Source organism: Rhea americana, unplaced genomic scaffold (assembly GCF_003343005.1).
Source record: "Rhea americana isolate MKP2758 unplaced genomic scaffold, rheAme1 scaffold_130, whole genome shotgun sequence".
Classification (NCBI taxonomy): domain Eukaryota; kingdom Metazoa; phylum Chordata; class Aves; order Rheiformes; family Rheidae; genus Rhea; species Rhea americana.
Genome location: NW_028185373.1, coordinates 89,382 through 102,716, shown reverse-complemented (window position 1 = coordinate 102,716; position 13,335 = coordinate 89,382). Strand labels below are relative to the sequence as shown.

The following is a 13,335-nucleotide window of genomic DNA, read 5'->3' as shown; positions in this document are numbered from 1 at the left end:
CCACAGTTCCTGATCAGATCTGTGTGTTTGCAATGAACCACTCCAAAACAAAAGTATTCCTCTGGCAGGACGGCTAAGACTACGCTGAGATTGACCAATTTGCTGGTCAGAGCCTTTTGAAAACAAACCCMAAAAGAAGAGTTACACTATTCCTGGCACAGACCAAGTGCTACAAGCCATGCTGTGATAAATACACTTGTGTGGCTGAAGGCTGTATATGCAGTATGAGCTTTGAGTGACCTGCTGCTTTCAAAGAAGCCTCCCTTCCCCTCCCTACCCCTAAAAGCAGGCCTCATAAATTCATAGCTTTTAAAGCTAGGAGGACCCATTACAATTCTCTGACCTAAACATTTTTAGCACAGGCCATCAGTACAGTCTGTATTTGAAATTTCATCAAGAGGCCAAATGGGTGTGGTAACAGCCTAGATTTTTATGTTCCCAGGGCCCATATCCATGACAGTAACTACCTCCACCTCCTTCCCCTGTTAAGTGCCTCCACTCACAAACGGGGAAAAATAATTCCCTCTTCCATACACCCCAGCTCAGCCATTCTCCAGGAAGACCTGAGTCAGATGTTTGGTACCTAAACTAAATACCTGAGGAAGGTGGGGAAGAAGGAGACAATTGCTGGAGGGAGACACACAGTTACTAAACCAGCCTAATGTAAACAAGATCTAAAGCAAGAGTTCAAAGTTATTAAAACAAGGAGAAAATGCCAAAGAAGGAAATTCTTCTCTGTTCAGTCACCTAGCTCCAGAGCCAATGAAACCTGCTTCACTATCCCTAAAAGATGATTTATGAGCATGTTTTGAAACTGCAGACAACAATAACAACAATGGTCCTCTCCATGGACCTATTCATCAGTGGAGCTCAAAGTGCTTCTCAATGAAGATCAGTGTCACTACCCGTTTATAGGTGGGAAAACTGAGGCATAGGAAGGAAGAGATCTTGCATCAGCCATAGCAAGTGGAAAAGCCAGGGACAAATCCTTAGTCGTATCACTGTGCCAAGCTATGTCACTTGGCAAGCATAAGCCTAAGATTTGGAATAGCAGCTGTGACAGGGCCACCCCTTACTGTAGCAGTGGGAGTTTAGCCTCTAATCATGCTGTCAAGTGTATATAAGGCATGTGCACTCRTATGAAGAAGAGACCCATTTGATGAGACAGCAGAGGGAAGGACAAGCCAGAAGTGATGGAAGAGCACGACTGAGCTGGAGAAGCAGAGGGAGACCAGTTTCAAAGGACAGAAAAGGGGTGAAAGTAAAGGAATAGCTGTATTTAATAGAGCATTGTAACAACTGGCAAGGAGGTAAGGATCTAATGGGAGTTGTCTTAGTTTCTAATGATAGGTCTTAGCAACAACTGAGAGCTCTAGATCATGAAGCTAAGCAGTGCCTGAGCTGTGGTGCAAAGGAGAAAAGAGACACTTTAGGAATTTGATTTTGAAAAGTGCAGTGCACTCACTGTAAGAAGTTGAGGTTATTCTCCTTGCAGTATCTATTTCCATTAACTTTACAGAGGAGAATCTAGTTCCTAGGATGGTTTTGCTCTAACATATGATGATTTGTTTATTTTATCAGGGATAGAAATGAAGTTTCAGAAGTTTTCCCTTTTTTCCAGCTATTTACAGCTTCCTTCACTGGAAGGAGGAACCAGTCTTTGGGTAACAGTCTTTTCTTGACACCTCTTTAACAGACAAATTAAAGTACCGTGAAAATACTTCTTTTTATCAGCTCTCAGATCCTTTTTCTTTTTTTTTTAAAGAACTGTTTTCTCTTTCTTAGTTACAAAGTACAAGTGGGAAGGATAGGAGACAGGAAACAGAATTTTGCTTATTTAAAGATCTGGAATAAATTTGACATATCCCCCTCCTCTCAAGACAAACCAAACACAACTCACTTTCCCTCATGCACAGCTGTGTTACTGAAACCTCCAAGGCTCCTGTGGGAGGCAAACCTCAATATGTTGGCTGATACTGTTGCAGACAGGATACAAAAATATCCCTCATGGAAGTCACTGATGGCCTGTCTGTCTTCCATCCTCCCTTGTCTCAGTGCACTCTTCGTTGAATTGAAGAGTGGCAAAATTCACCACTCTGAGGTAGAGAATCTTAACAATGAGTAACTCCTTTTTTCATCTTTAATGCAACCACGTTAGCTGAACAGAGGCTTGGAAATGGCTTGACCATTTGATTTAATTGTATAGAAGGTACAGCAAGATCTGGACAAATGATGCATCTTAAGGCATTAAAATCTGATAAGCAGGCATTGAAGAGTCATAGAATAGTCAGTGCCTGTGAGACGAGCAATGTAGCTCACTTGCAATGGACCAGAGGAGACATAACAACAAAGATTGCCCAAAAGACCAGTGCTTGAGGTACGGATGGAAAACAAACATGTTTTTTAAAGTAGCTGTGCACCTGTAATTGCATCTTTTAAATAATGTTTCATGATATTCTTCTATATTTTTCTTCTTTTTCATTCCTTCGCCATCTCCCATCCTTTTGGGTTCCTAGCTATGGACTGACGATCTGGGCCTTAATTTGAGGAAGTAGGGCAAGCAAACACAAGTGAGAAAAAGCTACCTCTTAAGGGTGAAGAAGAACACTGACAAATCTTTGTTCTAGGGGCAGGAAAGAAGACCTTGCAGAGATGGATTGAAACCAAATACCAGTTCAACTGTAGGATACTCATTAAAAACAGGGCCTGCCAACCTTAATTTCTCTTACGTTCTGCTAGGTCAAATGCACTTCTGCTTTGCCAACAGATTCACAAGTCACTGCCTATTTATTAACTTTATTCTCAGGAGAACTCAGCGAAGTGCAACCCAAAAATATGATGTCTGAAGGAGAATTAATGTGATTCTAAAAATCAGGAAATGTCAAGCTTGGCTACATGGCACTGGGGAGGGACACAAATATTTTCCAAAAGGTGATATACATAAAGACCCAGGAAGGATAAGAGATATAGGTCATTATGGAGCAGTCTTACTAATTTCAAAGGGATCAAATTTGGAATGAGAGAAGAATACAAGCCAAAATCTCTGCTACCTTAACACGTTAGGACTCAAGTCTGCAAGGTCATTCAAGTGAGCCTATAGGATTGCAGCCATAGTCCTCACAGCCCTGAATGATAGCCAGAATGCCTGTCTAGGAAGAGCTTGCTTTTGTTATTCATACCTGGAGTTGGTTGGAAAGATTTCTGATAAACTGTGCTCTTGATGGAACAAGCTGACTCCCTCCAGGGATATCACAATAGCTTCTGAGCAGCAGCCCTGCCTGGTTCGCACAGAATGAGCTTGGAAGTCCCAGGATTTCCAGCTAAGCTGGCAGGCCCTGATCTTTGGCAACCCAGATCATTTTGATTTCAGTATTTTCAAAAGGATGTGATTGAACATTATTTCAGACCCATGTAGCCAGATTTTTGCTGTGTACAGAAAGTTTTGAAAATGTTACTTCTCATGGCCCTTTTCCAGGCTCAAAATCATAATACCCATGGGATGGACCTACTGGCATTTGACTGGCTGTGATCATACATCTCCCAAAGATACATTGACCTGAAGTCATTGGGCTCTGAGTTCTGCAGGAGGCAGGAGAAATATGAGACGCATGTGGAAGACGTGAGAGCAGTATAGAAGAAAGTGGGCAAGATAATTGCTTAATAACACCTTCCCCCCACCTCCAGAATTTTGCTACAATTTACAAAGGGAAAGAGAAACATAAAATAATTTGTATTGTCTTATTTCAGAACAGTTCATAGAATCAGTGAGGTTGGAAGGGACCTCTGGAGATCATCTAGTTCTTTATCATAAACATTTAGGAGAGGGAGGGTGAAGTTTGTCGTAGACTACAGGGGCTTGACATAGGGATTTTGCTGTCTCAGTAAAAATTAGCTGATCTTCAGCCCAGTTGGAAGGAATTCTATGGCCATGTGCATGTGATGCTCACCTGATGCCGTAACACAGTGCAGTGTGACCACTGGGCTCCTTTGAGGAAGGCCATCTAAAAAAGCCAAGAGGCTGTTGGTGTTAGCGGATGCTGGAATACCTGTGACTGGTCTCTGTGGCATGGGTTTTAGTGACCCTCAGGCATGCACTGCTGAGCTGCTAGGGCCAAGCTGCCTGCTCCTGCATCCTGGTAGAGCTATTGGAGCCTCAGCTTGAACCAGGAGACTGGGTGGTCTTGGGGCTCCAGGATTCTGGTTTGAGAAGATCAGGGGAATGGGACAATGCAGCCAGCACCAATAAACCTGGTGGCCACATAAGCACACACAGCCATGGGAGAGCTCCTCAGGAACTGCACTGCAGGCTCCCTTGAACAGGGACACTCTTCTGGGCTTACCAAACATGTCAAGCACAGCAGCAGAATGCAGTATGTAGCAGATAATGGTAAGACTGCAGACTACGCTTCCACAGAAAACCTACAGATGTTCCTGCTTTTGGGGCATTTGAGACTGAAGCAGCCAGAGGCATTTTTTACATGCTACAGGAAACAATTCTGCATCAGCAGGGAACAGGTTCTCTCTCCTGTAACAAGTTTCCTATCCTTAGGAACCAACAAATGAAAGCTAACCCCCTCCCTCCTCTGAAAGCAGGCTATGTTTTGAATCTGTGTATTAGATTTTCTTTCTAAATTGTTTTATCCTCCTCTTGCAAACCCAAACAATTCCCAGACAGTGACTCGTGCTGACTAATCCAGTCTGGGAGACTTCTAGGTGTCCCTGTAACTTAAAACCAGAAAACAAGCTTCCTAATTCAGTAGCTAGACATTCCAGTGAAGACCTGCAGGTTCTGAGCTTTTATTTTCCTTCTCCTCAGGGTTAAACATGCTTTTATCTACACCGTGCCTCCCTCCCCCAGCAGGCAGGAGCTGAGATGAGCTGTAATTCGGACATTCTTTCCCTGAGATCCTGCCTACGTTAGAAGTTCTGCTCCACAGGGCATCCCAGTGGCAGAGTTAATGTGAGCCCTCAGCATAGTTAAACAGTGAAAAAAAGAAGGGAGTGCCTAAAGTAATAGTTGAGACATGTTCCCAAATCATCTTATAGAGCTGTAAAGCCCAGTGTTGTAAAAAGATATGGGGCTACGTTTGAACTGTATTTTTGGCCCATTTACAGTGCTGGACTGAGTCATATTTTAGTCATGTCTGGAAACCACAGTGTCATTACAAGGTCTTCCAGTATCATAGTAGTTGCAGTGGTGATAGGATAATTTTTACAGTTAATTTACAGCTGTAAATACTGTGAATAAGATCTGTCCTAGAGCAGATAATGCATAATTTGTAGTCAGTGACCACACATGTTAAATCAGTAACGAGCATTTCCATGCCTGCTCAGAAAATGGAATATAACTTCTGGGCACAGCAAACTGCACTACTAATCCAAGTCTGCTGTCTTGTGAAACAAGCCACTGAAATGAGAGAAAAAAACCACATGAACCAGAGGTTACCTACCTGTGTTGTCTTTCTAGGACACCTGTATTGAGCTGTACAGTGSCTTGCAGGCTGATAGTATTTAATAAGCTGCTTTGCTCTGGAGCCTGACTTAAGGATGCTTCCTCATTGCACAAGTCAAACAAAGCAGCGTGGGAGAGCACCCATGACAACGGCCTTTTAATTAAAGGCCATTAAGGCCGTCAGTCGGTATGAGGCATAACAAGAAGTCAACAGCCTTTTGCATGCTCCCTTGCCAGCCCTTTCTCTCGCAAAAATCAGCCTCCAGCCTTTGCCTCCTCAACATTTTTGCCCTTTCCCTCTTCCTCCCCCTCAAACAGCCAGAGATACYGGGCTGYKCTGGCCTTTCTCAAYTGCCAAAAGCAGTGGAGAAGCCACRCAGGGGGCTGCTCGGCCTGCACGTTGCTTGCTCCTGGCACGCGTTCTGCTCACCCTTCTGCCCACTTTGCCAGCTCCCCTCAGCAGGGAGGAAGGCGGAGGGGGGACCCTGAGGGAGCGTGAGTGGGCAGGAGAGGAGATGCTCCCCATGTGGATGCAATGACACAGCCCTGTGGAAGGCTTGGGGCTTGGTTGGCCCCTCCTCAGGCCAGCTGGCATTCAGAGCTGCCCAAACTGCTGCTGTCAAGTGGGCACCACCTTTCTCAGAAGGAGGTGGAGTCTCAGCAGCAGTGTGGTAGGTGCATCAGGCCAAAATGGCCATTGCCTTCCTACGCCTTGCCACCTACTCAAAATGAGAATTCTTCTAGTGTGTCCCGTCTATGGTGTTAAAAAACTAGCTGCAAATATGTCTGCTGAGATGCCCTTGGGTACTATTATTTTTGTTTTGTTTTCGTTTTGACTATTTGTAGCTTCTCTCCCCCTTGTGTTAAAGGAGAAACAAAATGAGTATGGGCTCAATCATCTACCTCTGGACAAGTCCTCTTGGGTTTCATAGGATAAAGAGGAGAATATGTGTGGTAAACCTTTGCAAAAATTAACTGCAATATTGTTAGGATAACATGGAATTGTGCCGAAAAAAAAAGTCATATGGGCATATGGAGCAGGGTTACCATTAACCATGTCAGAAGTGTGTGTTAGAGTTGCATGATTCTGACCATAGCATGATATAGAGAGTTAATTCACAAAGGTTAGAAATTTTAGTRTCTGGAGTTCAGTAACTCTTTTCTCTAAGTCTTCTGACCCTAATCTTAAAATGATCATATGAATCATCATTGGAGAGATGGAGTGCTATCTGGCAAGTTGTCAGAATTATAACAGTTTGTTTTGTAGCTTGTTCTCACTGAACGTGGCAGATGAAAGTAAATCTTTATATTTTATAGAAGGATACCGCTGAAACCTTTTTTAATATAATGCAATATATTGTGTAGGGCTAATATTAGAAAATGTATAGATGTGTGTGTATATATGTGTGTATATGTATGTGTATGTATGTATGCATAGATAGTGAGACTTTCAGATTGACCTTTCAATTAACTATTTTTTTTTCCTGATTTTGACAGCCTGGTTCCCCTATTATTAATGTTTCATTAATACTACTATTTCATTATTTAGTTAAAAACCACCAATGCCTCTCATAAATAACCCAAACTATCTGTTTTAATGCTTCTGAAATAAGATTCAACTCATCAATATCAAACAGGATGCAACCTGAATGGAAAAAAAAGATTAAGGGAGAAAAATGAGAGCTATAGACAATCTTAGAATATTCAGATTTAATCAAGAAGCCAGAGATATAATTCAATTTCTAGGCCTATGTACAAGCAACGTCCCGTTTCACTCCTATTTTGATAGTCCTGTTGGATAGAAGGCCTTTTGCCAGGTACTCCACAGAAGAAGAATGATATTTTATGGTAAAAAAAAGAAAAAAATCTAATAAAATATATGGAAACCTATTTCTGATGCGGTGATTATATACTGTCAATATCCTTTTTCTGATTGTTACTTTTTCTCTGACAAAGTTATTTTCTCCCTGATGAAAGAACGCACCAGGCCAATCTGCATACTTGTCAAACATTTTATTTGTCATTCACACTAATTATGATATTGAATTTACAGAGGAAACTGTGGTACAAAGAAAGAAAGAAAGTCTTCATTAGAACTAACGCAGCAGTCCAGCTGCTCTGCGTGCTAGTTGTAATGAATTCTCCCGTGGTGCTGGACACAGCCATCACTATGTACAGCAAGAATCTACTCTGATGTGGTATCTAGAGACTTCCTGTAGTGGGGGAAAAATGTACTCTATTTTTATTTTTCCTATTTGGTTCCAGAAAACAGCAGGCTTCCCCTCCCATCCCCCCCCAAAGAAAAATCCCCTGTAACCAAAATGAAAAAAGCAAATCTCCAGAACTTGATAGTTTCCCCTTCTGGAAATGTTCAGCATGACAGTGTCAAAGGAAAATGTGACTGTTCCAGTATGTTGCAGCATCTGTTTTGTAAACATATCCAGTAAATGCTGAACAAATACACTTTGATGCTGTTCTGATAGGAGTGTGTTTCCCACTGTGTTCTCCTCTCAGACTTGCCATACTGCCATCTCAGACTGAAAGTTTAGTTTTTGTTTGGAAGAAAGATGTAACTATCACATCCAGAATACCACAAATAACTCACAGATTTTTTGCACATTCATTTCTCCCCTACCACAAAAAAGTGAAGAGTGTTGAATAGAGACCATGCTATAACTGTTTACAAAAGTGAATAAAATGTAGTTAATCTTGAAGCCTAAAATAACTAATTTGGAAAGAAATAAGTCTGACTACAGTATTTAAGCAAACAAAAAGGTAAGTTCATTAAAAACACAGAAAAATGAAAAAAATGCAGAGTAATTACAAGCACTAACAATATTTTGCTATGAAGCTTTTGAAATCTATTTACATACATAAATACAAGTAACTCTGTTGATGCAACCCTTTAAGGACAAGGAGAAAAAATGCCAAGTGATTGGTACTGACCAAGCAAGGTTAACAAAATACTAGAATGTTATGATGCAGGAAAACAGGAAAGTGTTTTGCTCAAACAGAAAATGATCCACTTATCCTGAATCTTCAAATAACCCAATGGAAAAGGTCATCCAGAAAGCAGTAATGAATGTTTCAAGAGTGCAAGCAATTCGGAACACTCTGACAAAGATTGTGGGCCATTTGGAGGAAACCGTTTTTCTCTTTTCCAGATGATAATTTGGCATAATTCTCCAAATAAAATGCTTAGAAGCAGTGATGCACTCTGGATTTGGCTCCCCATTACACTAAAGCTCCTTTACATTGCTCTAGATGTGTAACAGGAACTCTTGAAGTGAGCATAAATGTAGTTTAAGAGCAAAGTAATGGGCYTTAGAGCAAATGAGAACTGGGCTCTCTATAGTTGTAATAATTGATCGATAAGGCTGCGCCTGGACAACAAATTGTGTCTTGTAAAAGGAACACACAAGCTGACAGTAAGGGCTGTGATTAACTCTRTTTTGGGAGGGGAGGGACTCCAAGGCACTCTGCTGAATACAACTTGTAAAGAGAAACACAAGAGTATTTTTTTGATTCCATTCAGCAACTAGAATGATAAAACTGTATATATATGTAAATATGTGTGTGTATATATATATATATGTATATGTATGTATATGTGTGTGTGTGTGTATATATATATACACACATTATAGAAATATATATATGCACACTATAATTTGGAGATGTGTCCACAGGGAAAATGTTTCATCCAAATGTCCTCTTTCTACTGGCTAAGTGTTTTTGGAAATGAGAGGAATGATATAAAAGCATTTTTACAGCCTCRGAGAGCTTTGCTGCTCTTAGTGGGCCAAGGGATGGCTTCAAAAGTATAGGTTTGCRCAAACTGTGGTTTCTCGTAAACGCTTGTGTGAACACACTGTAACCCACCGTGATTAAACAGACTAATTGCAAGGGATATTAAACTTTAGATTTTCCTCTGTAAAGAGGATGCTGCTTTGGTCTCCTGTGCTTGACATACACTGAGAAGTTAGCCTCAAAAAATTATTTGCTAGCAATTATGATAAACGAGACACTCAAAAATCTCAGGTTTTTGTTACATGTCAGTAAAGACATGAGGTAATTGTGGGGACCAATTCTGCAATTTCTGATACAGTTCACACAGGGAGTACAAAATTAAACCTCAGCTTTAAGGCAAGTGTGAAGGAGTACATGAGTAGACATAAAAAATSTTGAATATTATGCATAATCTCTGGGCTGAGGGATGCCATTTCTCCGTTCTTGTGAATCACTGCAGTTTTAGTTTCAAAAGTGGATAGTACAATACTATGGGCTTAAATGAACAAAGGGCTTTCGTAGAAATCAGTCACGGCTGTGGTAACAGACAGACTTGAGAGTGTATGAACCATATTAACTTCACTTCTCCGACTAGGCCAAAGTCACCCAGCTACCGGCAGCCATGTCTACTGCAGGGGGGCAGCTAGAGCCTCTTCTCTYCCTTACTTTTGGGTTCATGCTCACAATACTATGCACTTGGGTGGTCCAGTCATAACATAGGTGTGAAAGGTGTGGTAAATGATGATTTTAATTGCACAGTGACAGTATTAAGGTTCTGCAACAGAGCTACTGTTTAGTGATGAAGGATTTTTTTAGGCTACTGAAGAGGTAAGATACCAGCTAGGTAAAACATCAAAACAGGTAGGRTCTCCATATTTCCATACTCATCAAGGTCTCCATATTTCCAAAATATACTTTTAACTGTTCTAATATAATCTTTGATGCTTTCTGCCTTTTTGTTCAGAGCACGCTCCCCAAAAGGATAAATAATACTATGCTAAATTAAAAACACAAGGCCATAGGTGACCCTGCTGAGCAGGGAGGTTGGAGTAGATGATCTCCAGAGGTCCCTTCCAACCTTACTGATTCTATGATTCTATGATTCAATGTATGTATTTTAACAGAACCATTTTGATTTTTTGCTGAGATCTCTTGAAACACTCCCTATTTTCTGCACAAAAATGACCTTATTGACAATGTAAGATTCTTCAATTTGTAACTTTTCCATACCAAAGTGCTACTGCATCTGACTTAAACAAAGAAGCAAAATCATATAAAAAAAGAAAACTTGAAAAACAAATGGTTTTAAATAAGTCCAGCTGTTTTGCTGCCTGCAGCCAAAGATCTTTTTAATTTGAATCCTTTTAATTTTTTTTTTAACATCAAACACTGATCTGAAGTCCTGCTTTCAAATACTCTCTGAGTTGACCTGCAATTGTTTCACTCATTTAAGAGGTACATTAAATAACAATCAGATCATTTGGAACGCACACGTGTCAACATCAGCAGTTTGTAATTAATGAGTAGTACAACAACTGCATTCAGACCAAACCCTCAAATAAAATAGTGCCATAAACTTTACAGTGACATCTGATATGTTTGTGCTGTAACGATGGGCAACAATGACGACTCTGTATTAACATTCTGTTAGTATAAGTACTGCGTATTTCCTACAGGATAGAAAATTTTGTGCACCAGTTTTAAATACCCTTCCTCTTCCCTCAGAATGTGGTGACTGTGGAACAGTTAAGGCCACTTCTCTGCTAGCCTGCTTTCCAGATGAGTTTGACAACCCTGTTCAGTTCTGTTTATTTTGTGATGCATGAAATATTAATCTGTTTTCCAGTATGCTGGAATGTGGCTTTTGTACTGCACAGAAATCTTGGCTCTGTGAAGCCAGAAGCAAATCTCACACTGATTCCATCAGAATCAAGATGTCACCCTGGCCATACTAACTGTGTGTGGGTTTTGCCTTTGAAAGGATATGAAGCCTCACCAGAGTTTTAAGGAACCCCAGGTAAGCTCAGCACCAGAATGGGGCCTTACAAAGATTTATTTTTATCTAGCTAAAGGAATATTCAGTCTCCTTTATGAACTATGTCTAACCTTATTACTAATCCTGAGGGTCACCACCGGTGTTGAAGGAAAGTGGGTAAGGAATGGGGAGAGATGACTGCACTGGATGCGAAGACACAGAAATTCAGAGAGATTTTGGTGCCCAAATCATTTCAGTGAGAGCTGGGCACCTAAATACCTTTGAGGATCTGAGCTGAGTTAGCTAAGTAAAATGAAAGGGAGATAACTGTAAACAATATTTGTAGGTACCTGGGTGGTCACTTTACCCATCGTTATTCCAGCCTTTTTCAATGTGATAAATTTAACTTTGGCTGCTACCAAAAAAGGCATTTGATGATCTTTTTTTAATATAGGCATATTTAAATAATAATAGTATCAACAAATAAGAAAAGTCTAAATATCAAGCATAAATATCAAGGAACTTATCAAAGTAGTACAGTAGTTGAAAATGACCCAAGGCTGTAGCCGTTGCATTAAAAAAAAGTCCAAGAGAAAAAGTTAAATTACCTCACTGAAAAGGGGCTGATTCTTTCAGTTGACAAAGCAAGAAAGAAGCAAGCATGATTTAAAAAAAAAGTTAAATCTTTTTTTTTTTTTTTTTGCAATTTATAAGGTGCCAAGAGAAATAAAAAACAACTTAGATGCAAAGCAGGATGAGTTGCATCCTAACCACCCCCCCCAAAAAAAAAACAATAAAAAAATTCCGTACTCTTTGGAATACACGACATGGTTAAAAAAAAAAAAAAAGAAAGAATAAAGTCCAACATATAAAACCTCTCATTCACAGCATTGCTAAAACAGAAGCATTCACAGTTTCCCTCTGAGAATCTTCCTATACTTCCTTACAGTTATATGTCCATAAGATGCAGTAAACTCACTAAGATTTTGTTAGGTTTTACATCTTAAAAATAGAAATGAACTGAAACTCTCTTTAGGGCTGTGGAGACCTTCAAACCCAGGGACGTTTGGAAGCCATAGGCCTGAACACTGGGTATCTCTCTACCCATCCTTACTCCCTATAGACCACCAACTTCAATGTCCTCCTTTCCAGAAGTTCAGCCCTCTGCGAGGGATACTTTGTGGGAATGACGTTACTTCACCGATCACACAGCTGACTGGCTAATACGTGCATCATTCCTGGAAGCCCTGACTTCTGGATAGTTTTCTTCTGAAAGTGATGTATAAACATGACAGGTCCCACAAACAAGACAGGTGTTTATGRGATACCTATGGGCATTGATAAATAGAAAGCACATTGGTCCTGGCCCATAACTTCTTAAAATTCATTCAATATGGTCGCCATACTGCTTCCTCTAGCCTTGCTGTGGTTCCCATGTTAGTAGGGGAGTTGCTGTGGCTCCCTTCTGCCTCAACCACATCGCTTTGGTTTGGAAGATTAGGGTTGAGGAGAGTCGATCCCGTGGACGCATTGGTGCAAGGCGGGTGGATACGTGGCGGGGACCGATCTCCCCCAGAGATCATGGAGAACTGATACGACCCGGCAGAGGTCCCATAATAGAGGTGGTAAGAAGGCGAGCTGGTCTGGAAAGGGCTGCCCTGGGCCTGAGATGAACCAGGATATGGAGGTGGGAGATAAGTGTGGTATCTTGTGGCTGTGGACATGGCAGACATGCCGATTCCTATCCCTGAACTGACTGGCGTTGGAGTGTAGGTGAATGCTCCTGGGTAGTGCATCCGAGGATCAGAAATTGAGGGAAGCGTGGAGAACGAGCGATCAATTCCTACCCTGGGGTCACTGAATGCAGTCAAGTCTGAAGCACCTGGATTGTAGAGAAGGAAAACAGAGAAAATGTTAAACTGTCAGAACAGAATTTCACCTTTTCAAGATGATAAACAACCAAATTCTTCCACAGTGAACCATACCTGATCTCTAATAAAGTCACTGCAACACTTGTAGATCTGGATGTTTTGGATTCATTTCAGTAAAATGGCAATTAAAAAGGAGTGCCAAGCTCTCACCCTATTTTGTATGTGTATGTGTTTGCTCTTCCAGACCT

At 40.9% G+C, this 13,335-nt stretch overlaps 1 protein-coding gene across 2 annotated transcripts in view; it reads right to left on the bottom strand.

Annotated features, from left to right (window-relative positions):
• Positions 1-11,733: 11,733 nt before the first annotated feature.
• RUNX1 (RUNX family transcription factor 1) overlaps positions 11,734-13,335 on the bottom strand; it is a 73,505-nt gene continuing 71,903 nt past the window's right edge. For both annotated transcript variants that reach the window (XM_085297722.1, XM_085297723.1), the window contains one exon: positions 11,734-13,098. In XM_085297722.1, coding sequence (XP_085153848.1) covers positions 12,605-13,098 — 494 coding nt within the window. In that variant the 3' untranslated portion in view covers positions 11,734-12,604. The remainder of the gene's footprint in view (positions 13,099-13,335) is intronic.